The following is a 27,792-nucleotide window of genomic DNA, read 5'->3' as shown; positions in this document are numbered from 1 at the left end:
GACTGTATGGCATGAGAATGATCACATCTGATAGAGTAAAAGCATGTTTTCTTTTTTTTTTTTTTTTTTTGGTCGTGAAGAGAGAAGAAAAGAGGAACAGGACAGCTGTAGGTTGGCTACACTCTGCAGATGCAGCCAGGTTTACACTCACAAGGCTAACCATATTCGTGGATAGATAAAAAACATTGTTTACATGGACAGAGGTGAATGAACAAAGCAAGATGGAATGCTTGAAAGAGACCACAAATGAAGAACAACTGTTCAGCAATGCACACGAAAACCCGTCCAGTTTCACACCCCTCTTCCTGGAAGGAGAAGCATCCCGCTGATGACTTCCTCTTACATACACGACTATTTAGTGCTTTCCGACTGGCGGAAGAGGTGCTGTATGTTTGCATGACTGGACGGGCAGGTGCTCAAACACATGGCTGAAACCGAACAGGTGCCATCGCCACGACAACACAGATGTGTACTACGGGGTACAAGTGTCCTACCAATACCAATATCATTCAAAAAGGGGGGGGGGGGGGTGGGATGGATCTTGGTTTCAATATTTCATTGAGAGGTAACTTCATACCCAACCACTAAATTTCAGCTGTTCCCTTTTGTTTGGTCAGGCGATAGCAGCAGGCAAGTATCAAGCTCATGATGCAATTTCTGAGTTGCCTTACTCAGCTCCACAGCACGCATTCCATTTGCTCGAAATTTCTGGCATAGGGTTCTTTGTCTACACGTACAGCTTAAATGTCTTCAAAACCAGGGTTAGGATAAAGACTGAAACAGAGAATTGCATGTTCCTCCATGCAGTTTCACAGAAACGTATGACAACATGCACACCACAAAATGTTGATTTGAACACCATATCTATAAATTCCTTTTCGCAGCTGCACAAACCCATCTGTTGATACTGAAACCACCTTATCCTGTGTTTCAGTTTCTCTTACCCATGTTTCATCTTTCCTTTGGACCTCTGTGTGTCTATTAAAATTAGAGAAGTCTTGTTTTGTCTCACTTCATTAATTTTCTCATTACAAAATTCAAAGACGAACCCAAATCTTTGCAGTATTGGATATTTAAAAGACTTAGCCAGTGCACAGCTGTATGTTATATATCTATCAGAAAACATAACATCTTGATTGTTATTCAGGGAAACCCCATTTTAACGAGCTCCCTTACAATGAGGTGCCACTTTCAACAAGGTGAACTGGTGATCCCCAATTCCCATTACTGTATTTGCATTGCAGCTGTTTGCTTTTTCAGAATATTTACAACAAGGTATAATCGGCAGTCATGGTGATCTGTAGCAATCCTAATTTTCCAAAACTATGATTAGCTGACCTCTCTCTTTTCTGAAAAGTACAGAGTTGTACATTTAAAAGAAGGTACCTGTTATAACAAGATAAAATTAGCCGTCTTGGCAACTTCAATCCAGAGAGGTTTCCCGGTACGTAGTATGTACGGAGTATTATCAACCAGACCTCCTACCCTTTCTATTCAACTGAAAATAGGGATGATTTGGCCCAGAAGTAGGAAAGAAAGAGCAGTTCCATAAGGAGCGAGTAGCAAAATTATCAAGAAAAGTAAGGAACTCCTATTGAAACAAGAGCTGGAAATGGTCAAAATTCAGATTCTTTCCTCCAAATTCAGAATGGTTGGGAGGTCTGATCACCCCACTTGATACTGCCCATGTCTTACGGAGAGAAGTGAGAGGCAACAGAAGGCAGGGGTAGAGGAGTTTGAAGTGACAGAGGGACTGAACTGCGAGATAGACATCGTCATGACCTGTAGTGACTTGAAGATGAATCACTCAATCAAGGTGAATTCTTAGAGCAGTGGAAGGCTTGCCGTCACGCCAGCACTTCAAAATCAGAGAACGTCACAGCCGTGAAGTTAACATCCTCTGCCAACCTTCATGGATACCGCAGAAATATGTGCGTAGACCCTTGAGCGCCTCATGCCACATCTTCTTAACCCCGAGACCTGCCAGATTTGATACTCACCATAGGCTTTGCATAAGATCCATTGAGTTCTAGTAAGCACCGAGTTAAAGGACAAGTTCATCTTCATATACATGAGGATTCAGTGAAGGCAACAATGTTAGTAGAACACATCAGTGAAAGTTTGGGGAAAATCAGACAATCCGTTCAAAAGTTATGAATTTTTAAAATATCTGTTCAATCACTGCTGGAGGAGAAGACTACTACAGTGTATGATGTCACATGCATACAACGATATAAGGAAAATAAAAACAGAATTTCACAAAACTTGACTTTTTGAATAAAGTGAACATTTCCTCGACTTGTTACTGACTTATGTTAGGGGTAATATTATTCCCCCTGACTTCTGAAAAAGAGAAGTCAAGTGTTCTTTTATGATGTGAGAAAAGTGAGAATATCTTGAACTTTTTTTATACTTTCTTTATATAGTTGTACTCATATGACATCACAAGCTATAGTAGTCTTCTCATCCAGCCGTGACTGAGCAGAAACTTAAAAAATTCATAACTTTTGAACGGATTGTCCGAATTTCCTCAAACTCTCATTGATGTGTTCTACTAATATTGCTGCATTCACTCAACCCACATGTCTATGAAGGTGAACTTGTCCTTTAATGAAAGACTGTTGCTCAGAATATGGTAGGAAACTCAGTGCCTTTATTATCTTAGATTCAGAGCTACCATAAGAGTAAACTCTTTTATGTTGCAACTCGAGTGAGAACAAACAAATCTTACAATTTAGTGGCTGCTTCCGTGAGGCTCTCATCTCCCTCGATGCGGTAGACCTTGCCGTACATCACATACTCAAAGCTGTCGGCCCGGCTCGGCTGGCCATCGTCCAGGGCTACGAAGTCGGTTTCGTCTGGGAAGCCATCCTCACGCAGCGTGGTGGCGAGTACGAGGCGGAATTTGTCACCTACACAGATGCATGAACGGGGGAAACAAACGATGATTTGATTTAGAGTCATGTCACTGACATTTGTAGCTGATCCAAGAAAATCACCACAGGCTGTAATGAAATATCAAGTCTGTAGAGCTTTTGCCAGAATGGATAACAAAGACATGCTCAAAAGAATTACAAATCATAAGTGAGCCCTCTTACATTGTTGATAATGGCTTCCATGTACCCAAACTCTTTACTTGGCTACCTTGTGGATTATGTTAATTGATCTTAAGAATTTTTTATAAGCCAAGTTATTTCCATTTTCTATTCTGTTAACTGGCTCCTACTTTACTGCTTTGGAAATCTTTGTGTAGTCCCACGCCTTACTTCTGAAGTTGGAGAGAGCACATGAAAAGTGAGTGATTTTAAATCAAACAATTACGTGAGCAACATCTACTTATCAGTATCTGACCCCTGTCAGTATCACAAACTTTATAGATTTCAAAAGTACTTTAATGTAGTAAATGGGCACACATACCAAATTCAATATGAATCATTCATACATGGACAACACACACTCACACATAAAGGCATTCTACACACAATTACAATTTTTACAAAGTTCATTCACATTGCACCAACAATCTCAGTGAGCGAGGTTGATATGTTAGCTTGGTAAGGGGGGACGGGGGTAGAGGAGTTGGTAATTGACAGAAAGAAATGCCATGATACACATGGATGATTTTTTGAAACCTGACATAATAGACCTGTCATTACACACATTGCTGGCATTCCATGGAATGTGTCCACCTTTTGTTATGACTGGGTGTACATCTACCCCAGGAAGAAAACCTCAAAAGATAAGAAAGAAATATTGATTTTTTTTTTAATCATTTCTCATTTTTTTTTAATGGGTGGGAATTTTATTCTACAGTTTATCAATATTTTTTTTTTTTTTAATCTCATGCATCACTGTAAATATTCCAACATCAAAATCATGAAGATCTAACAAAGCAGTCAGGAAGATGTGATACTGGCATATTACATTGTACAGACTGTACGTGTGTGTACATGCAATTCAAGAGACCAAAATAATATCCAAATAAGGGAGGATTTTATTTTCTTTTGTCAAGACACGGTGGGAAATTTCAGCTTTTAGGGAGCCTGCTGAAGATTCAAGGAAATTTGGCGGCTCTGTTTTTTTTTGTATGGAGCATCTTTTCCATAAAACCTGCACCTGCCAATTAGAAACTTTGTCCAAGGTGTGCCTGGCATAGCAATAATCAAAGCGTGTATTTGGGATTCCCAACATGGAAGTCACGTTTGAATACCTTGTTGGTAGTTGTAACATAGACTTCTAACCACAAATAAAAAGCACATTCACAACATAAGGCCCCCCCCCCCCCCAAAAAAAAAATAAAATAATAATAAAAAAAAAAAAAATAAAAAAAAACAATAATAAAAAAAATAAATAAATGTCTTTGCCTGAAGATAACAACTACAGTATACCGAAGAAATGCAATTGAGACAAACAAGTATGATGAGGGTGAGAGGATATTCACTTCCTTTTACTATTCTTTTTTATCATGAACTCCACCATACTGTTCCACACAGCACATGCACATGTATTTGTTTTTATGCTCTGGCAGTCACAGAAAATAGACTGAAAACATTCTTTCTACTGGATCTAAGTCTGAAAGAACAGCATTTTCTGACATCATTCTTTTTCCCCATCAGACACTAGTTATTTCAAAGCAGGTCTGCAGCTCTCATAAGTCTGGACTTAAGTTAGCTGGCTGTAAGAAAACTGTGCCTTAATTCCGGTCTTTTAATTTTGTTTCATGACTTCCTTTCCATCCCAGATTCAGCATCTAACCAGCAACAATACTCAGCATGATCGGGACTAAGGGTGCGGACATGGAAGTTGGTCCCCCCAAAGTCTGTCCAAATCAGATAAAAAGCTGGTATGATGGTACCATGTTAATAATGTTCACACCCCCCCCCCCCCCATAAAAAAACCCCCAACAACAACAAAATCTAACTAAAAATGTTACTCCAGCCAAACTTAACGGCCAGCTTTGTTGAAGATTGTGACATAGTAGGAACCAAACCCTGTGTTCACAAAACAGGCAGTAATACCAACAGCCAGCATGGCAAAATTTGACTGGTAGCGTACATACTCTTGTTGCCAATAAGACAAAGAGAGTTATATGGTGAGAGGCCCATTCACGGGTAAAGGAACATAACCTGGGAGGATTATCAAGCGTTCTGCTGGTACCCTCTGTATCACTGCATGGGGTCTCCATGAAATGAACCATCTTTTATCTTTTTTTATGCCTGTATTAAAGCCATTCTACATTTTAAACTTTAATTGCTGGCAGGACTTTTGTACAGCCTAGTACACGAGAAGGTTTTCATGAATCATTCTTACAAGCATCTCATATTATACTTTATTCACGAGAGATGCTTCATTTAAAAAAAAGAGAGAAAAAAATATGTGACTTTCAGGGAATAAAACAACAGTAGTTGGGTGGGGGAAGGGGCATGTGGGAGGGACTTCTTCTGTCAAAATCAAAGTGGGAAAAGTATTATCTAACACAACCCTTATGTGAAAATATTATAGCTTCTAAACCAGTCTTGTTCGCGGTAATACTGAGCAATACAATTTGCCGTCAAAGAGAACAGACTCAAGCCAACAGCCTAAATCAAAAGAAAAAGAACTGAATTAAAAAAGAAAAAAAAAAATCTTTTCCCCTGTAGAATGAGCATAAAATACAAACTCCACTCTGGTTATTACCAGTGCATAATACAATACAATAAGTATTTATTACTACTCTGCACATAAAGGAATTCACAAGCCTTTCTGGTAAACCATAAACCAAGGAGCAAGAACTTTAAACTACATGCCCAAATTCACAAGTGTCCTGTACATTTAACATTCATTTGTATTACTTGCCCAATAGTGAGTTAGAGTTGCCATGGGTGAGCCAGGCATATTAAAGTGATGTGTTGCTCATTGAAAGTTGTACAGAAATGCTCACATTATTGCCAATATTATTTTTTTTTCAAGCTGAATGTACAATGTGTACCAGTAGTCAAAATTACATTTTGGAAGTAGATCAACGTGTGCACAGAAGAATTGGATACATAATCTGCAGGCCCATTCACACACAAGAGTATCTGTTTTCAAATTGTGTTGCAGTTAAATCAAGTTTTATAAAACCATTATTTTTGGTGTGTGTGAACAAGTCTGATGGCAAGTTGGGCAATGGAGTGCTCATTTTGTCCTGGGATGCTATCAATATGACCTCACTATTGTGATAAATTATACATTATGATTAGGATATTAATGTTCAGGAAAAAGGTGGGAAAACACTGGAGCAAGTTACCATGATTCTATTCTTGCGAACCAAACATTTACATCAAACGTGGGGAAGCATGCAGAGTATCTTTACGGAGAAGATTCAAAATGATCTAAATTTCGATGGATGAACACCCCAACTGGAACAAACTACATGTACACTAGTAAATGACAATGGTCTTCATCATATCAAACTGGTATAAAGGAGATAAGGTTTGGCAAGAGAACAAACGTCATTAGCAACGGCCAGCGAGTTCAAAGTTCAAAAGTTTCGATATCTCTGAAAGCAGCAAAGCTCAGTGTGAAGCATGAAAATGATTTTTTTGTTGTAGATAACTCACTGATTTTCCCTATTTCATCCATGATTTATTCTTTCCCCAAGTCCAAAACACAATTCAATATCAATGCTTCTGGCTCAATATAAACTAACCATTTCATGAGTACATTATCATGATAGACCAGAGAGGTGGGAAGAGACCGACTGAATTTGGGATATCAGCTAATTGGATAAGTGACAATTTTTTTTTTTCTAACCTAGGGGACTGTTGTGTCAATCTGTTTTACATGGGTCTCATTTTATCTTCAAACATGGTAAGGCAGCAAGAAACAAGGAAACATTACTCTCAGAGATAAGCATAGAAATACACACAAAGACATAGGCCTGGTCATTTTAAGCTGGCCTGTTGCCACCAATCTAACCCTTCTTTTTCTCTGTATAGACAGCAGTGTCATACATTGTGTATAGTCTCACCCTACCCTCATTATGCCTGTCTGTAAACGGCAGAAGGGCACATAAGGCTTGCTGACTCATTGCTGGCACGATTAAAATGCAGCATTCTTCAGTGACAAAAGGTCACAGTTTCTTACAAATCCCACTCAAACTGAATATCCCAATTTTCGAGTGAACCTTCGAGTGACAAGAAATGGTGGAATGATTTTGGAAGATGCACGGTGAGAAACAAAAAGGCGTACTCCCACTCACGCTCGCCTACTTAAAACATGGAGGATTACAAAGGCAAGTTCTCATAACTCAAGAGCCACACTCGCACTTATTACTGATTAAATTCGTTGGCAATTACATGTAATGGTGACAAATTTTCTACCCTCATTATAAGGCATAGGTGCATGTGTGTGAACTTTTGGATCAATGTCAACTACACGAGCACTAAATGCACAGGTCTCTAAAGATTGTTAGGTTGCATTTCTGTAGATTCACATTAACACAAAAGATTTTTCAGTTTGACTTCAGTGTTTAATTTGTTGCGGCTGACCAACTCTGAGAGAGCACTGTTCTGGAGCTTTAACACTGTAAAGAAGAAGAAAAAATATTGAATGTATCACCTTCAATATGTAAAAGCATGGAGCCGACACACAAGAACTGGTCACCATCATTATCTATGGCAAAAAATGATCATCCCTACCAACAAGGAGTTTCAAAAATCTGGCAAATCCTGTCAAAGAATAACGACACTAGCCAAGTAAAAGAGGAATGACAAATCCACACCCCTGGTGCGGTTAGGGGGAGCAAGGCAGCAGTATGGTGGCAGAAAGGGTCGAGGAGGGATTAGATGAGGTAGCCAGGCCTGGGTCTGGGGGGGGGGGGGGGAACTGTTGAGGCTTCATGGGGTAGATAACAGTCATGGAGATGGGACAGAATTTTACACCATTCATGAGCTAATCGTGGAGGGGCGGTAAGGCCTTGCATCTGGCTAGAACGGAGAAACTGCTAGAGATCTGCTACAGCCCTACACACATCGTCCCATGGCATGGCCACAGGTCGGCTCTTTTGTACAGGTATCACCATGCAAGCAGGCAGCGACAGGCAAGGGAGAGAGAAGGAAAGAGAGAGGGAGATAGGGAGAGAGAGAGAGCATTGAGCAAATATTGCGCAACTTTACCTCACACTCGATGGTTCCAGCGTGGCACAGAAGAAACGGCTGTGGCATTTTGACCCGGCATCGCCTCAGAAAAGACACTGAAATATTCAGGCACCTACACCAGACGCTTAGGGCCCTCAGTTCAGGTCCCAGGGAGGGCAGGCATTACCTGTTTGTGCCCGCAGACCGCCTCCCATCTCAGTACGGTTGAATGCATGCCCGTTAATTAAGATAATGAATCCAGTCCGATGAAAATTCCTGTGATATGCTTCAGTTACACCTGCCATGGCCAATGGGTTTGAACAATTCTTCTCCAAACAACCTCCCGAGGTTTCCAGAATTTTGATGACTGCTACTATTGGCAAAATTCTCTCGTTCATGCACAAGTCCAAATGCACACAATAGCCAGAGCACGACACGTCCGGACAGGCTGACTCACCTCAGTGCACTAGATGGAATAAACACGGGTTACCAATCACTGTGTTTAAATAGCATCTGATTTCACATGGCCACTTCTGACTCACGGAACGCCTAATCACATGACCTGTGACTCACCAATCAAGCAGCAGCCAGTAACTTTAGAGACATGAATATGCATGCCAGACTCTCGCTGGCAAAGGTGACATAGCAGACACACTGTTCAATATTCATGAGTTTGCCCAGAGAGGGGCGGGGCTAATCCGCCTGGTACTGACTCAGCAAACCAATGGGAGCTCTGTGAGCATGAGGAAGTGGTTTGCCTGGAAACTCAGGCCCACCAATCTGTGCTGGTGCTGCCAAATGCAGCAGTCATGAATATTCATTGCAGACACTACCAAACCAGTAACCCCCTGGGGGATGGGGGTGGGGTTGAGGAGGAGGAGGAGGGGAGGGGGGAAGGGAAAACATTTTTCTGGTTTTCGAGAGATCGAAGAAGGAAGAACCGGGGCACTACTTCCTGAAGAGGATACAAACTTGCTTCCACCAGGCCAAGTTATGGTGAAAATGACAGGCAGGCAGCAAACAACACATCTAATCACGGGCTAACACCTTGCCTTCCTTGTAACACATCTGTGGTCATTTAACAAGGTCATTGCTAATTCTGACAAAAATTGTGAACTGCTGCACATTATAAGCTTCCAGGCTCCCTAAATACACACCCTCTTAGACTTCCCTAAGCAAGTTCAACTGCATGAAGTGAGGTTCCGATCTATTTTTTTTTTCTTGTGTGGTAGAGGAGTACATGTATTTTCTTTTAAAGGTACTATTTTCTATTGGGAGCAGTGATTTAAAAAAATTTGAGTTATCACATTTGATGCATATGTAGGTCAGTTGTATCACAAACATATCCTAGTCTACCACATAAAAATTTTGCAATGAAGCCTAAAACATAAGGAGATATCACTATTTTTTCTCAATAAATCATAACTGTACATGGTTTGTTCGAGAAACAGTTTTATCACAACTACTGTTCACAGTTTGTTTATATCCCACTTCACTTTTATTCATAACACAGGGCAGGGTGTTTAAACCGGTGAAGTACATTGTATTTCTGCCTAACAATAATGGATATCCAACTGGACCCATGGAAGACCAGCTATTGCAGCTGAATATGGGATATCCAACTACAATGTATTTCCTCAGATAGGAAAAAAAAAAAAGAAGAAGATGAAAATCCAGCACTCATTACAGTTTACTTGGTCTCCGGGTGAGATTCATTCCCACTTGGTTGTCGAGTCCTACTAGTAGATGTAATTCTAAATCGGGTCAATATCCATGGCAAGAAATTAATTAATATCATGCCATGACCAAGACCAGGTACAACTGGTTAATAGCAGTGTAATCAACCCAGAAATCTATTAAATGCAAATGTACCACCTACAGATTGGCTTAAGAAAATTGTACATCAGTTTTGAAAACCATGAATTGAAAACACAACAAAAAGAAAACAAGAATTGATGCCTTTACAATTCCAAGTTCTGAGCAAACAAGCAAATGTGTAAGCTAACACAATCTAAACAAGAAGCTGGCCACAGCCCAAGAATTTGCAGACACATTTTTGTATCAAATGAATATCAATCAATAAGGGTCCCATAAACCTATATTTGTGTAAGTACTTTTCAGCAAAAACATGGCTTTCATAACTTTTTTTTTTGCAACTCCATTCAGTATTACATACAAATTGTATATTGCAAGAATCAAGAATTAAAGAAATTGTGCGTTCAGCATTTTATTTACTTACATCTCTCCCTCTGTCTGTTTGTCTGTCCATCTGTCTATCTCCTTCTCTCTCAATCACTTAATATGAGACCACATATCACAAAACCTACAAAAGTTGCACGAGTTGCTTCAGCAGTACGCCTGAAAGTAGCATTTTTAGTCAACTACGCTGAGTTGGGATTTTTGATGTGTATGGACAGATCTACACTATTTCTTTATTTGCAGACTGAAGGTATAAAGTTCAGTGCTTTCAATATTTTTTTTAAAGACCACATTGCTATTAACACATTCCTTCAACTTATTACTTACCATTTAATACAGGGCTGCACACTAACCCATTTTTTCTGCCGGTCCAACCTGTCTCTGTCGGACCGGTAAATGCCCCGTTTTTCCATTTTTTGCCGGTCCGAACAGAAAATTTACCGGTCAACAACAACAACCTAAAAAACCATTAAATGACTTGCAAACTTATTTTCTTGTTTTTTTATGGACGAACCCCCCCCCCCCCCCATCCATGTACATTTTACAGATTAATATTTTTTCTTAAACTTGCATTATTTATTGCACAAAAAAATAAAAAAAAAAGATAGGAAAAAATAGAATGTTTGTTTGTGAATTACAGTGTAAAATGATAATGAACAAAATCAGATTGTATCAAATGCGTTTGTGACTTTTTCTAAACATCGGCACACGAACTTGCTGAGTAACCTGCTCTTGGTGGTCAGTTGGATTGCGACGATTTAATGAATTATTTTAGCTGCGATATTTTCTGATGCACGCGCTACAAGGGGTTCTTTATTTTTCTCCCGATAATCTATTCGCATTTGTGCATGCGTTCTTGAAAGGTACACGATCGACATGCAGGGCCGAATTCGCGATCCTTTTTGCGCCCATTTCCACCTCAAATATTAGCGGGATTGTGACGATTTCATAAATTACTTCGGCTGTAATATTTTCTGATGCAAGCGCCAAAAGAGGTTGAAGATGTGTCCTTTATTTTTTCCCGACAAACTCTTCGAATTTTGTAAGTGCGTTCTTAAAAAGATGCACCACATGGCCGAATTCATGATACTTTGTTTGCCTATTTCTACCTGAAATATCAGCGGGATTGATTACGATTTCATAAATCACTTTGGCTGTAATCTTTTATGATGCACGCGCCAAAAGGGGTTGAAAATGTGTCCTTTATTTTTTCCCAATAAACTCTTCGAATTTCGTAAGTGCGTTCTTACAGATGTTCTACACAGCCGAATTCATGATACTTTTTGCGCCTATTTCTACCTCAAATATCAGCGGGATTGCGATAAGTTCATGTATGACTTCGGATGCAATCTTTTATGATACACGCGCCAAAAGGGGTTGAAAATGTGTCCTTTTTTCCCAATAAACTCTTCGAATTTCGTAAGTGCGTTCTTACAGATGTTCCACACAGCCGAATTCATGATACTTTTTGCGCCTATTTCTACCTCTAATATCAGCGGAATTGTGGCGATTTCACGTATTACTTCGGATGTAACTTTTTGTGATGCATGCACCGGCAAGAATGGTTGAAAATGCGTTCTTTATTTTTCTCCCCATAATCTCTTCGCATTCCGTACATGCGTTCTACGACACGGCCGACTTCACGATCATTTTTACGCCTATTTCTACCTCAAATATCAGCGGGATTGCGATGATTTCATGAATAACTTCGGCAGTAATCTTTTATGATAAACGCGCCAAAACGGGTTGAAAAAGTGTCCTTTATTTTTCCCGGATAAACTCTTCGCATTTCGTAATGCGTTCTAAACAGATGTACGACACGGCCAAAAATCATGATTCTTTTTGCGCCTATTGTTTCCTCAAACTTCAACGGGATTGCGATGATTTCATGAATTATTATTCGGCCGTAATCTTTATGATCGGGCCAAAAGGGGTTGAAAGTGTGTCCTGTATTTTCTCCCAATAATCTCTTCGCATTTCGTACATGCGTACACGACACGGCCGAATTCACGATCCTTTTATCGCCTATTTCTACATTAAATATCAGACGAATTGTGGTAATTTCATGAATTACTTCAGATGTAATCTTTTGTGATGCACGCACCAGTTAGAATGGATGAAAATGCGTTCTTTATTTTTCTCCCCATAATCTCTTCGCATTCCGTATACATGCGTTCTTGAAAGGTATACGACATGGCCGAATTCACGATCCTTTTTGCGCCTATTTCTACCTCAAATATCAGCGGGATTGCGATGAGTTCATGTATGACTTCGGATGCAATCTTTTATGATACACGCGCCAAAAGGGGTTGAAAATGTGTCCTTTATTTTTCCCCGATAAACTCTTCGCATTAACTTTGTATATGCGTTCTTAAAAGATACACGACACGGCCAAAAATCATGATTCTTTTGCGCCTATCGTTTCCTCAAACTTCAACGGGATTGAGATGATTTTATGAATTATCACCCCGCTCTATAATCTTTATGATGCACGGGCCAAAAGGGGTTGAAAATGTGTGCTGCATTTTTCACCCAATAATCACTTCGGATTGCGTACATGCCTATACGTCACGGCCGAATTCACGGTCCTTTTAGCGCCTATTTCTACGTCAAATATCAGCGGGATTGCGATATGTCATTAATTATTTCGGCTGTAATATTTTGTGATACATTCACCAGAAAGGTTGAAAACGCGTTCTTTACTTTTCTCCCGATAATTTCTTTGTATTTGGCGTTTTCAGAATTGTACATTGCATGCAGGGCCGAATTCGATATTCTTTTTGCGCCTATTATTGTTTACTCAAATTCCAACGGGATTGCGAAATTTTCATGAATTACTATTCGGCTGTAATTTATATGATGCAAGCGCCAAAAGGGGTGAAAATGAGTCCTTTATTTTTCTCCCGCTAATCTTTTCCCATTTCGTACATGCGTTCTTATCTACAAGGTATACGACACGGCCGAATTCACGATCCTTTTTGCGCCTATTTCTACCTCAAATATCAGCGGGATTGTGGCGATTTCTTGAATTACTTCGGATGTAATCTTTTGTAATACACGCACCAGAAGGGTAAAAATTTCTTTTATATTTTTCTCCCGATAATCTCGTCGCATTTGTGTATGCGTTTTTGATAACCAAGACGACATGTAGGTCTGAATTCAAGATCCTTTTTTTTGCGCCTATCATTTCCTCAAATTTCAAGGGGATTGCGTTGATTTCATGAATTGTTATTCGGCTGTAATCGTTTATGATGCACTCACCAAAATGTGTCCTTTATTTTTTTTTCTTTTTCTCCTCTATAATCTTTTCGCATTTCGTACATAACCTTTGGAAGATATACGACGCGGCCGGTCGATCCTTTTGGGGACGATTTCTACCTGAATATGCAAGCGGGACTGCCATGATTTCATGATTTTTTTTTTCTCCCTATAAGTATTATCTCTTCACATTTTGTGCATGCGTTCTTAAAAAGTACACGGAAGGGCCGATTTCGTGATCCTTTTTGCGCCTATCTTCGTTATGAGAACATTCTGAGCGAATGAAAATATTAATTTGTGAAATGACTGCTCAAAATGAAAATAAACGCAATCAAATCCATTTACTGTATCGCTGAATATCGAGTGTGTTTTTTACTTTTTCTAAAAATCGACACAAGTAAATTAGTTCTAACATAACTGCCACGCTGCTGCGAAGCCGGGATCGGATCGATCTTGCGTTAAAAAATCATGAGTAAAATGACCCAGAAATGCGTGCGATTCTTTCAATGCTTCTTGTCTGGCATGACCGCCGATCGCAAGCAAACGAGAAGCAGTTACACTGTACATGCTTTGCATCGTTTGCTTTGCATGTATTGCATTGCATGGCAGTGCGTGAGCAGCGCCAAATGCGCAAGCGAGCGCGAATGTAACTGGTCGACTGCTAGTGCTCAAAACTAATGTTTACTGTACAAATTGCACCGCTAGACATAAACGAAAACTTGCGTAAAACTTGTTGAACAGTGCGATATCTTGCATTCTGTTTCTCCCTGATCGGGGCTGTTCTTTTCCTTTCTACTGACCCCACCAATGCTTTTTTTTTTTTTTTTTTTTTTTTTAACTGGTCATGTCGGACCGGTAACTTGTGGATTTCCTGAAAAGTTACCGGTCCGACAGTGACTTTTACCGGTCTTTGACCGTCGGACCGGCGCCAGTGTGCAGCCCTGATTTAATATGTCAGGGGTATATAGCATTCATATGTCTCTCATACTGCGTGTGCGCAAAGCGGGTCTCTCAATGTAGTCTCTTTCGGAGACTCCAGAAGTAAAATAGTCAGGCACTCTTTCACTATGATATGAAAATTAAAATGCATTGAATGCCTTTATATATTTCCTTATATCATTGTACTACTGTGACAGCACAAATTATTTTAGTTTTCTTTATGCTGCCATGGCAGTACTGGAACTTTGCAAATTCATAATTATTAAACAGATTGTCCCATTTTCCTCATATTTTTAACTGATGTGTTCTAGTAATATTTAGACTGCATTCACTGAATGCATGGGTGTACAATTGAGGTAAATTCATTTCGAACTAAAAATCTTGTAGAGCAATGGTTCAATGCCTTGAACCTGCCAATCCATAACACAGTATCACAGCTGAAAATTTGTCTCTTTCTTATAATCATTCAGTATCAAAATTTCACGGGTGAGCCCCACCTTTGCACAGTCGGCAAGCATGTAACATGTGCGTATCTTCAGAGTCACTGAGGCATTAAATATGTGGCTGAACAATGCTAACATCATGGTTCACTTGTGGCACAGGGCAACCAATGCATTTCCATCTTTAGCTACACCATAACCCATTGACGTCGAGTCCCGAGTACACTCGGGCAAGGGTCTATGGGAAATGCGTGTTGTAGCAAAATCAGCCCGTCCTCAACAGGATAGCAATGCTTTTCACAGTAATGATGGTACAGTTAAATCAGCTGGGGAAACTGACAGTGCATATAATACATCTAAACAAATTTCTGAGCTAGGATGACACAACTAAAAGTGTTTGAGGCATTTTCGGGCAAATCGATAAATGCAGCCACGTTTTCAAACGCTTATATGCCAATTTGAAATGCTGTTCCAAGGGCATTTTGAAATTCGTTTGAGACCATGATTGCCATTCTGCAAGTAGATATATGCAATGCCATTTTGAAACACTTTACGTTTAGAGATCTCCAAGCTGCTATGGTGGTCAACTACCAGTATACTCAGTACATGCCATCTGTTAAAAACAAGCAAACAAACAAACAAACAAACAAACATGTGCCTCAGTTGACCTCTACTTCCTGGGTCGAACGGCACAAAGCAACTCCACAGTGATAATACTCAAATCGCACTTAATAATAATAATAATAATAACTATTTCTTATTGAGTGCTTTTACAGGACCTGATCAAAGTGCTGTACAATCAACATAAGACATTCACAAAAGATAGAGACAACATAATTACAACTGAAACAGTTCAGTCTGAAGTTTCCTTCTCAACATTTCTTCTAAAACACATCATAGGCAGGGTTGTTTTGGCAAAGTGTTCCAGACAATAGATCCAGCATACGAAAATGTGCATTCAAAAGCTTTGGTTTTTCGCTTGTGGGATTTGTAGGATTCATGATATTTAAAAAAAAGAAAAGAAAAAAAAAGAAAGAAAGTGCAGCACCCAGAGAATTCGCATTTCAAACCACATTCGTAAATGCCTTTCGAAATGCAGTTTGAAATGTGATTCTGTCTCTCGAACTAGATATGAATGCAGCCTGTGCCTTACGTATTTAATTTCATGCTTAATGATAAAAACATACCATGGAAGTAAAACCCCAAATTCCTACTCAACAGGAAATCAGGGCGTCAGTCAATGATTTTTTTTTTTTTACTTTCTTTTCTCACTTCACTTCCACATCTCTCTCAACCAGGAAGGACTTGATTCCAAGAAGTATCAGAGGGAAATAATTGCCACCAACAAGAGCATAGCTAACTTTTTTCTAAAGATAAAAGAAACAAATATATGACAGAAACAAACATTCACTCTCTACCAAATCTGATGCAATTCTAAGAAAAAGGCCATGAGAAAACTTCCAGACAAAAATGCAACATTTGCCATGAACACAGCATAGCTATTTTTTCCTTTTTTTTATAAAAAAATAGAATAAGCAAATAAAAGACAGAAACAGAAACAAATATATGACTGAAATAACAACAAACATGTACTCTTTACTAAATCTCAGGCAATTCCAAGGTACTAGAAAAAACCCAGACAAAAAAATGCAAATTTTGGTAATGATACACTTTTACTCTCAATGAACAAAATATCTGAAGCACTGTGTAGTTATGTAATCTGGTCTACAACTGGAAACTTTTTCGAGGCTAAATTCAACCCACATGTTTGGAATGAGGACTCTGCTGGCCCATAAATGGTATGTTCCTCGAAATGTACATTTACTACGCTGATGCATGATGTTATAAAGCTACATTTGTGTACTCTGTAGACTTTGAACTTTCAGAACTTGATCTCAATCTCTGACCTCTGACCTTTGCTACCTTCAACTCGCAGCGCTGTACCATCACACTCCTCTAATGTCACAATATGCATACTTTTGCAGTGCGCATTCATACGCTGATACCACATTTAAGATCTGATGCATGATGTTATATAAAGCTACATTTGTGTACTCTGTAGACTTTGAACTTTCAGAACTTGATCTCAATCTTTGACCTCTGACCTTTGCTACCTTCAACTCGCAGCGCCGTACCATCACACTCCTCTAATGTCACAATATGCATACTTTTGCAGTGCGCATTCAGTCACATTACAAACACTCATTATGTTCTTATTACTGATTATTTCTATCAATCACTTTGTGGTATAATACCAGTTTCCCTCAGAAATGGTGTGTACATTGGATAATGTACATGAATGTCTAGATGGTGTTGCATAAAATATGCTATAACACAAATAGTGATGATCATTTTCGTGCAATGGAACGAGATTTTGCATTCAGCGAAAGATGAGAATGCTCTATTTTCGCCATGTTGAAAAGAGTACATCTCATCTTTCACTGTCTGTGAAATCTTGTTCCATCACACTCAAAATTCAGTTTTAAGACTTGTGAGCAAGTCAATGGGAAACTTTTTTTTTTAGGTGAAACCATCTTTTCCTTTTATAACTCACATCCGCATGAAACAGTGAGTAGTATCACTATTTAAAGAAAACACAGGTGCTTTGAAAATTTAAAAGCTTTCTCATATTTCTGCCTAAGTTTTAATTTTTCCACTTAGTTGTTTGTATCAAATTTCCTGTTCTGTTTAATTCTACTCTTTCTTTTGAAGTCAACTTCAACTTTAAAAATTTTTGGCTTAGTTGCTTATTGAATTTCCTGTTCTGTTATTACAATTACTGCTCTTTTTACTGAAGTCAACTTCAACTTTTAATTTTTCCTATTAGCTGTTGATATCACATTTTCTGTTCTGTTTAATTACTGCTCTTTTTATTGAAGTCAACTTCATCTCGGGGTTTGGAGCTTTTCCTGAATTAAGAGAAAATTCCTTTTTCATCAAGATTGCAGCAGGTGTCTATTCCTTCAGTCTGGGCAGCGGGGAAACTTGTACTAAGGCTGCACACTGGCACTGGTGCGAGGGTCTAGGGCAAGTACAAAACACTGTCAGACCAGACCAGTAAAAAATGGAAAAACTGGGTACCTACTGGTCTGACAGACAGGTCGGACCAGTAGAAAAATGGGTTAGTGTTCAGCCCTGTTTGTACAATACACTGCAAAAACAGATACAATCGCAACATGAAACTTTCGCGAATTGGACTTGACCACCTACTGTAAAAGTGGATATTTTCGCGCTCCGCAGGGTAAGAAGAGTTTTGCGTGTTTTTAATTCCGCGGAATCAAGACATCAACTACTGGAGCATGTGGCAAGCAAAGATATTTGCATGCTTTTATTTTCGCGCTAGTTTCGAGCTCCGCAAAATGCGCAAAAATTTCAATACCGCCAAAATTTCCACTTTTACAGTATTTTGCAGCATGTGAACTTTCGCAAATCGCCATTGAAATTCGATGCATTGTGTAGACAGAAACTTTTGCATGCATCCCTTTTATCTTTTTTTTTTTGTGTTAATCGTGGCTCAATGAGAAGAAATTCGCATGTTTCATGCTGACGAATATTTTTGGTTCCACGAAAGTCGCCAGTCACACTTTGTGACTGGTGACTACTGTATTAAACTGCTCAGATTCAGTGTTGACAGAGCCAGAGTTATGACAGAGAGAGAGACAAGAAGAAGGGAAGAAGAAAGGATGACAGATAGATAGATTGATAGAGATTAATAACAAGATAGATAGATAGATGGATAGACAGATGGATAAATGGATAGATAGATAGATAAATAGATGGATAGATAGATGGATAGATAGATAGATAGATAGATGGATAGATAGATGGATAGAGATAGATAGATGGATAGATGGATAGATAGACAGATGGATAGATAGATAGATAGATAGAGATAGATAGGTAGAGATAGAGATAGATAGATAAATATATAGACAGACAAATAGAGACAGAGAGAAGGAAAGACAGAAAGAGAAAAAAACAGAGAGAGAGAGAGAGAGAGAAGAGGAAGAGGGAGAGGGAAAGATTATCATGAATGAGAATAATGGAACAGATGAAATCAAAGGGAGATCAATGGTGAACTCTAGGCAATCACAGACAAAGTACAACAAAAGTAGCTCTGCCTGAGGTACACATGTATACCTCCAGCTCCTTGCTAACATTCGTAGAAAAAAAAAGAACAATTTTAGTACTTCAACATTGTTCTAAAAATGTGAGTTAGAGATAAAATGGCAAACACGAAAATGTCAATCAGTATAATCAATGTTGAGTATTGTCAAAGATAATATGCAAAATGTGAATAACAGTTTTATTAAAAAAACATTTCTAGAATAAACCATCACCATGACAGTATATTGAGAAAATTGTCATATCTCCACATATTTGTGGCTTTATTGCCAAATTTTTGAACTGGGAGGGTGTTTTGTGATGCAACTAAACATATGTATCAAATGTGATAACTTGGATTTAAAAAATTGAATCATTGCTCCTAATGTTCAATGGTGGCTTTAAACAGTCCCACAGAGTTTCATAACATGCAAAAGGAAAGCATAGAGCAGGAGTACAAGGAGAAAGACAGGGAGAGGCGAGACAGAAAAATGAACCATGCCAGGTATTAACGATGCGATAAATCACTCGAAAGTAGGCTGACGCTAATTAAACTCATCATCTATGAGGGCTACACTTCTATTATACCCTTCAGAGCAATTTTTATTCATCCCTGCCAAACTTTTACTTTCGCAACCCACTCGATGACTGCTGAATAATGGAGCATAATGGAGCAGAATGGTACGCTGATATCAGCGCAGACATTACTTGACAACGATAGACAAAGGCAGCACGTAACAATTTAATAGTGATAATTTGAGCACCTCACTGCTCAAGGCCTGGATGTCGCAACACAGTTTCCATTCCTAGCCAAGCAATAAGAGGCCGACAAGGACCGATCAGCTCTTTTCCCAGAAATCTTGTCATGCTATCATCATGAGTTGCATTCGCCCGGGCAAAATAGGGGGATAATGAGCACGATCCCAATACTGAGATTTTTTGCACCCGTTCAGAAGGACAGAAGTATATCCTACCAATTGCCAATTGTGTTAGTTTGACAACCAAACTGCGCATGCCCCAAATCAACTGGAATGGCGTACTCCCCCCCCCCCCCAAAAAAAAAAAAAAAAATAAAAAAAAAAAAAAATAAAAATAAATAAATAAATAAATAAAAATTTGTGGAATTCTCTTTATATTTTCGTTATATCATTAATACATGACACATGTACAGCAGTTGAACTTACAATCTGGCTCCTTTATTTCAGTTTGATACCTATAAGAAGAACTCATACACTTGGCAATACAAGCAGAAATCCCAGAATCCCACATAATCCAAATCCAACTAAAAGTAGGGAATCACTAAAGGTGATTAATATCCCTACTCCCACAGCCCAGATTCCTATGAAAAAGAATTGAACCTGGGTTTGAAAAAAGGTCATGTGTGTGTGTCTGTCTTTGTGTGTCTGCCTGTCTGTCTGTGTGTATACATGTGTGAAATACCTTATGAGTACCTGGTGAGTTTGACTGCTTCACAATTGTGGAAGTAGTCCACTCCACAAAATTTGAAGAAAATATGCAGTTACCATGGCAACGCCTTGTCAGGCACAAACACAAAGTGTGTCTTGCATAACTACACCTACACTACAGATCGTTACACATACCAAATGTGAAATAAATTGCTCAAATACTGTGGAAGTAGTTCACTCCACACAGTTTTGGGGGAAATTGTGGTTAGCATGGCAACGCTTTCTCCGACAAACACACAAAAACATGTCTTGCACATCTATACCTCAATGTCATCATGTAACCCAAGTTTCATCGAAATTGCTTCAAAACTGTAGAAGGACTTCGCGACGCAAGCAACGGACCACCCGACTGCCCGACCGACCACACGCTGATTCCTATAGGCTATATATAGCCCCTAATACATTTCATGTATGCAGGGTATAAATATGAAGATTTCCTGTGAACACAGTATTAAGAACATCTTTGGTAGAATATCCCATTAGAAGTAGAATCCAAGACGAGCAAAAGAGGAGATTATTTTGAGCCTTGACAAACTCAAGTAGTGTTTTGGAACTGGGCATTATGACACTTTCATTCCACCTCAATCAGGTGCTGTCATGGTTGAAGATCATCATACAGCCCAATAACCATCATAGTTAACTTATAATACTGTATACGCCGAATATTTCGCGAGGTTTTTATTTTCGCGAATTTCGCGAGTCAGGTGCTATTCGCGAAATTAAAGACATGCGAAAATATTGACTCTGATCCCGATGTGGACGTGATGTACGCGTGTACATTTCTCCGTTCAGTATAGGACTCCACAATCGCGAATTTGATCACTCGCGAAATCGTTGGGAATTCCCGATTTGCGAAAATTTAGACTTGCGAAATATATGGCGTATACAGTAAACAATTTGTGAAGATAGCAAGTGGTATGCAGTTTCTGTACACATCCAGCTATGTTTATGTAACAATAATTGATTAGCTATGGCAAAAGTCAGATTGTAATTATACCATGTCAAAGCTGAAGCAGGTAAGCCTAAAAATTATCTTCCAAACATAAATAAATAAACACACAAACTAATAAATAAATCAATAAAATAAATAAACAATAAACAGATAAATGAATAAATGAATACATAAATAAATAAATGATAAATAAATAAATGAATAAATAAATAAACAAACAAACAAATAAATAAATAAATACATCCTGCACATAAAAATTTAATTTTGTGGTCAATAATTGGGCATGGGCTCTACATCCCAAGACTGCTATAAGTTAGTGAATAAGATATTAGTGAACATGCAGCTAACATACATGTATATTGTACTGCTTTCTCATGTATTCCATAAGTCCACATGACAGATTGCAACATGTCACAACTCACATTGATCACAGAAGCAGCATGCAGCAGAGTCTGAACATATGAATGCATGCTGTTATAGGAAACAATATATTTGTCTCTTCTTGGAGTGTACAATGTGACAGTAAGACATCAAGATATTTCCCCAAAATGAGTGGCAATTTGGGAAAACAAGCTGATCAGATCTCACACTTGTTTCAGAAAACATTCACCTCACAGATTTCACAGTAAACAGAGTGTAACATTTGAAAATTTACTCACATTTCCAGCTTCCAAGCCGCTAAGTTTGGCAGAAATACAAACGTCGCTTCATCGTTTCCAGTGGTATGTGCACACACTCTTGTGAAATCAGCTGGGGACTTGGAATCTACCATTTCTTCACTGCTCAGGAGGGGCCACAAAAATTTCTACCAATCACTGCACAAAATCCTCGCAATATCTGCCTCAAACCTATTGCTGAATATGTTGAAGCATACCTCCTTTTTTCACTCTAGAACAATAGTTTACTTCAAAAAATCAGTTGCCCCATCAAAATAAGTAAGCTTGGCTTTAATTATTCCATCTCTTGTGTTTCTCTCGCCCCTTCATGAATTTTGCACCCCACTGACGAAATGGTGCCTGCCCTAATGCTGCTGCCATGTGGTTGGTGGCAAGTCCAGACAAGTTTGTGGTGGAGGCAAGACTTTGCACCCTTCTGTCAAACAAAAGGCACAGTATAGTCTACAAAAGCAGACCCTGTTCAGAACCTGATTCATCGCCACAATGCTTGATCTCGTTGATCTCGGCAATGTTTCGTGCAAGAAAGAAAAAATACCTGAAATATATGCTTTAATGGAAACTCCCCATATTTTCATAACCTCTGAAACATGTGGTCAAAAATTATGATGTAACAGAAATCTTCATTCAAGTTAATGAAATTCTTGCATCAAGTTGTTTCTATTGCAACTGATTGATGAATGGCCCAACATCCACAAAACTATGCTCTTAGTAATAGCCATAATGAAAAAAAAAATCATGGGTATACACAAGTAATCAAACCAACAGCATCCTGATCATAGGACAGGCATCTTTTTATTGATTTGAATATTTATATGCAGCACTCACTGGCTGTTGGGCAGAGGCTTTGTGGTCTAGTGGATCTATAAAGACACCTGAATTTGTCTGGTGATCAGGAGGTTGTTGGTTCAAATCCATTGCGAGTATATGTATGCCCATGATTTTATTATTATCATGACTACTACTAAAACACTTGACTGATTCATTGTTTATGTCCAGTAATTTTCATTCTCACTTTTGATGTACCATGAATGATTTGAAGTTTCAGATGATCACAAGTCATGAAATAAAACTTTTTGTATGCTTGTAGCTAGAGAAACCAGTGTTTTGTATTCAAGAATAAACTTCCAAACTCAACTTTCAGCAATGTCCAGACATTTTTTTTTTTGTTTTTTGTGTGTATATATTATAGAATGTAACAAGCAACAGTACAATTTTTGAGTTGTTTTCTCTTTTTCGGGGGTGGGGGGGGGGCATGTTAGATGCACATACAACTATATACTGACTTGATTGCATAAGAGAGGCAAAACTTTTTGTGCTTTGTTGCATGTACTTATAAACTATGACAACTATGCAATATAACTTCTTTCATTGAATAAAAGGGAAAGGACTGAGATCATTCTTTAAAGCACACAATCTATACCTTGAAGGACAAATCTGACACAAATGGATTAAATGAAATCATATGCAATACGTGATAAAGAAATCTTTTGGAGAATTTCTATCTGAGGGCCAATGACTTCCATTTATAACACAACAGAGCAGCTCAGGAATATATTCCACAATAATGTCAGCCTGAGTGGATTCTGGAAGTCACAATAGTGGTTATAAAAATGAAGAAAGAACAGAAAAAAAGAAGGGAAAGAAAAGAATAAAATGAATGGAAATCGAATGAGAAAAGTGTTAGAAGAGGATGAAAAGAACAGAAAATGAGAAAGTGAATGAGAAAGAAGAAGGTAAGAGGGAGAATAAGAATACATAGAAGACGAAAGAAGAAGAAAGAAAGGAAGGGAAACGGATAGGAAATTGAGAAAGATATGATGACAGTGATAAAGGGAAAAAAAACCACATTACAAAAAGTGCGGTGACATCCTCCATAGGAAACGAGCGTTTTTAAATGCACCGCGCAGAGCGCACAATCAGGTATAGGACATTTACACGGACTCTCGACTTTACGAACTCATAACTCCCAGAATATGTCTTTTTGCTTTTAAAAATGCACCTGGTTATTATGAAAATCTTCATTTGTAGAGTTTTGTGAAAATTTTACATCGGTACCTTTCGAGTTGAAAATTAGGTGTCATTTCTCACTCAAACGCAATCAGCTCTACGACAACACGCAATTTTACATTGACGGCGCGGTGTGCCAACTGTGAGCCTGAAGGCCATTTTGGGAGGGTTATTTTACTGCCATACCTGTTGTATTTGTACAATGCACCTGCCTAGTAAGTTGCAGCAAATACTCACGTGTATTCATACTGAGTTTGGAGGAATTTCGTGAAACTTCGACATCGGTACCTTTTCAATATTCATAAACCATGTCAGTTTAGCCCCGAGTGAATAACCCACCAATATGTTCATACACTAAAGCAATTGCGTGCTTCTCACTTGAATACGCTATGCTGATTGGCTAAATGTCATTGGCCTTACGAGGTCGCATCGGGTCAACGCGTGATCGTGACTTAGCGCGTATGCAAATTCGTGACGTGACAAATAGGTGCGCGCATCTTTATTACTATTTAGATTTCATTAATACATTAGCTCAACGTAGCATTTGCGGCGCGTGATTGCATCATGAATATGTATCATTCTTTAACGCTCAACGCACTGTGATAGGTGGTATGCAAATGACAGAGCTACGTCATAGCTCATTATCTGTTTGTCACCGTTCGCGTGTAGACTTTTTGTAATGATGAAAAAAGGAAAGGATGATGGAAAAAAGAGAAACAGCACATGTCTGATTGACAAGACTACTCCAGTGGTATGCACATTGTACCTTCTGGCTTTTGAGACCTTTTCACAAGATTGTAAGGCTCTCCTTCAGAAATCGGACTTACACAAATGCCTGGCACCAAAATGGGAAAGTTGGCATGAATAACGCAAACAAATAGATCCAAGTGGGACTTAAGTACTTCCTGTCGATATAAAGAACGGTGATATCAAGGAAAATCTGAACTTGTTGGGGCTTGCAAGATAGTTACCATAGATGTATTGAAAATTAGTCTCCAGGTCTGTCCCCCCCCCCCCATTCAAAATACAACATTTCTGCATTTTATATTTCAAAATATTATGAGATGGCTTAAACAGCCCAAACTCTAAAAGACATGTCACAAACAAACATTAATAGAAACAAAACAGAAACACATGTACAACAATGTATCATATGTTTTAAAAGAATATCATTTTCAGATTTCTCTGCTAAATACTATGTTTGCTCAAATCAAAGCATTTCTACTTACATGAAACTGTATATGAGGGACTGAGCATAATGTAGTAAGCCTTTCATGGACAGCTTACGACAAACATAAAACTGCAAAATAATCTATCTTAGTGTAAGAGTATAGATCTACAGAATTGCCACTAACAGGTTTGTGTAAACCTCACATCTATAAGAAATAACAAAGACTATTTTCATTGACAAAATATGATATTAAAGACAATGCCAAACAAATAAACACTCTGAGTTTTCACTCTCCATTTACACCAGTAAAAAGACCAGAAAACTTTCAACCTACAAGTATAAACAAGATATCTGCATGCCCTGCTTTTTTTTGCTGGAGTATTCAGCAAAGGTACAGGATGCAAACAAACCCCAACAAAGTGCACTTTGTACTTGCTATGATAAGTTACATTATAACTGAACAATGGGATTCTCACCTGTGAAAGATGAGCAAGCATTTACACTGGCATAAATAGAGAAAACATCCCCCCCCCCAAAAAAAAAAAACAACAACAACAAAAACAAAACAAAACAAAACAAAACAGGGGAAGTCTCACAGAATATAAAAAAAGAAAAACTGCACTCCATGAGGATTATAAGTTGAGGGCTTTTTCATCTACCTTCAGGGTTTAGTTGCCTAGCAACTGCTGATATCTGGATTTTGATAAAAAAAAAACAACTTGGTTTTGACCTGTTGATGTAAAAATGCTTTTCTAGCCCTAATCATACACACCTGAAAAAAAAAAGAAGAAAGCTGTTAAAACCTCAATCTTTGAAATGCAATGTAAAAATTGATAAATCGCAAGTGTGGACACACATACACACAAAAATCCCTACACCTGTATCTGAACTAGCATTATGATCAATGTAAAGATCCATTCATATTTTATTTTATTTTATTTTATTTTATTTTATTTATTTATTTATTTATTTATTTATTTTTTTTTTTTGGGGGGGGGGGTGATAAATTTGCAGCAGTCTACCAAGCCAACTGGGTATGGTGCATTCATCGTCGGCACAAACTCATGAGTTCTTGTTGCGGTGTGAATAGAAAAGGTTAGACATCACAGGTTTTTTTTTATGTCATATTTTCAAAGGAGCATGGATGGCTCTAATGCAAGAAATGAAGCTCACCCTGGTGATTATTTGATGACTCATACAGCAAGGTTTGCTTACATGACAATTTGTGATAACACACAGGCAACGGCTTCCTGACAAGACCTTCATTGACTTATTTACGGACTGAACTTAATTTGGTTGAAAACATTTTGACTCATTCTTATCCTGTCACCACAATGATAACAACAACAACAACAACAATGAAAAAGCTCCCATGCTAAAGGCCAGCTTACCATTTTCTTTCATATGACTCAACATAACCTTTAATACGAAAGTCTCACTAGGCTAGATATATGTATTAGACATGGGTTTATCATGGTCCAACCCTTTTGGTTAAAATCCTAGTTTTCTTCCAAGGCCCTCATGCCATTATTTGCACCGAGAATTGCAAGTTAAACAAATGTGATTGTTATTATTCATGGGCTGGGGAGTCCGCATTTTAACCCGTTGAGGACGGGTTGATTTTGCTACAACAAGCATTTCCCATAGATGCCTGCCCGAGTATAATTGGCACTAGTCTTCAACTGGTTAATAAAGACCCAGTAGCATGGGGATTTATGGATGGCCTGATTCACTCACTGCCTCCTGACATACATTTGAAAAACACGAATAGCACCGGTCAGCGAATATATACATTGAAGCATACCCTTACCAATCACGGTCAACTCTGGTCAGGATTTTTTGGATGTTTGCATACTTACATAGAGATCAGCTATAAAGGTGGACACAATTCATTTGGGATTCTCAAATATATCCAAGCCAGGCCAGCCTTCCTACTCCATGGGGTCCCCTCACTATCAGGTCTTTAACCTGTGCAATACTGACTGATACATCAAAGGCAATTTTACCTGAGATTTCTTGATAATCTGATGCCTTTAATGTAAAAGCTCTGAACACACAGGTGAATATCACTTTCAGACCTAGTCAGGAGTTGAAGCATTAATATTTGAGCTACAAGAAAGTGAGTTCTGAAGAGATCCCCACGCGCTTTATGAATCAGAGCTTTCTATCCTTTGCAATGCTTGTCCAGAATGATGCTAATCAAAACATACATCCCTGCCTCACATTCGGCTTTTACTGAATGTTATCAGTTAAGCTGTGCCCAGAAATGTCGATACAAATTTGCATATTGATGATGTCAATTGGCATCATTGCCACAGTCGTCATTGTTAGCGTGGGGATCGGGGCCCCGGTGTCTCTCATTAATAGGACTCGTCAATGGCCCGCATCCCTCATCGCCATGGCGATGGGCTGCCGGAGAAATGGCTCTTGATTGTCATCCCCTCCTGTCAATGCGCTTTTGCGGCGCTCTCCGTCTATGA

At 38.6% G+C, this 27,792-nt stretch overlaps 1 protein-coding gene across 1 annotated transcript in view; it reads right to left on the bottom strand.

Moving 5' to 3' along the window:
* Window positions 1-27,792, bottom strand: part of LOC140229427 (DNA-directed RNA polymerases I, II, and III subunit RPABC3-like) — an 89,499-nt gene that overhangs the window by 17,164 nt on the left and 44,543 nt on the right. The window contains exon 3 of the mRNA XM_072309674.1: window positions 2,732-2,912. Within this exon, the coding sequence (XP_072165775.1) occupies window positions 2,732-2,912 (181 nt within the window). The remainder of the gene's footprint in view (window positions 1-2,731; window positions 2,913-27,792) is intronic.

The sequence above is a fragment of the Diadema setosum genome, chromosome 6 (genome assembly GCF_964275005.1).
Source record: "Diadema setosum chromosome 6, eeDiaSeto1, whole genome shotgun sequence".
Lineage (NCBI taxonomy): Eukaryota > Metazoa > Echinodermata > Echinoidea > Diadematoida > Diadematidae > Diadema > Diadema setosum.
The sequence above is the reverse complement of the archived record's forward strand: the minus strand, read 5'-3'. Positions and strand labels throughout refer to the sequence as shown.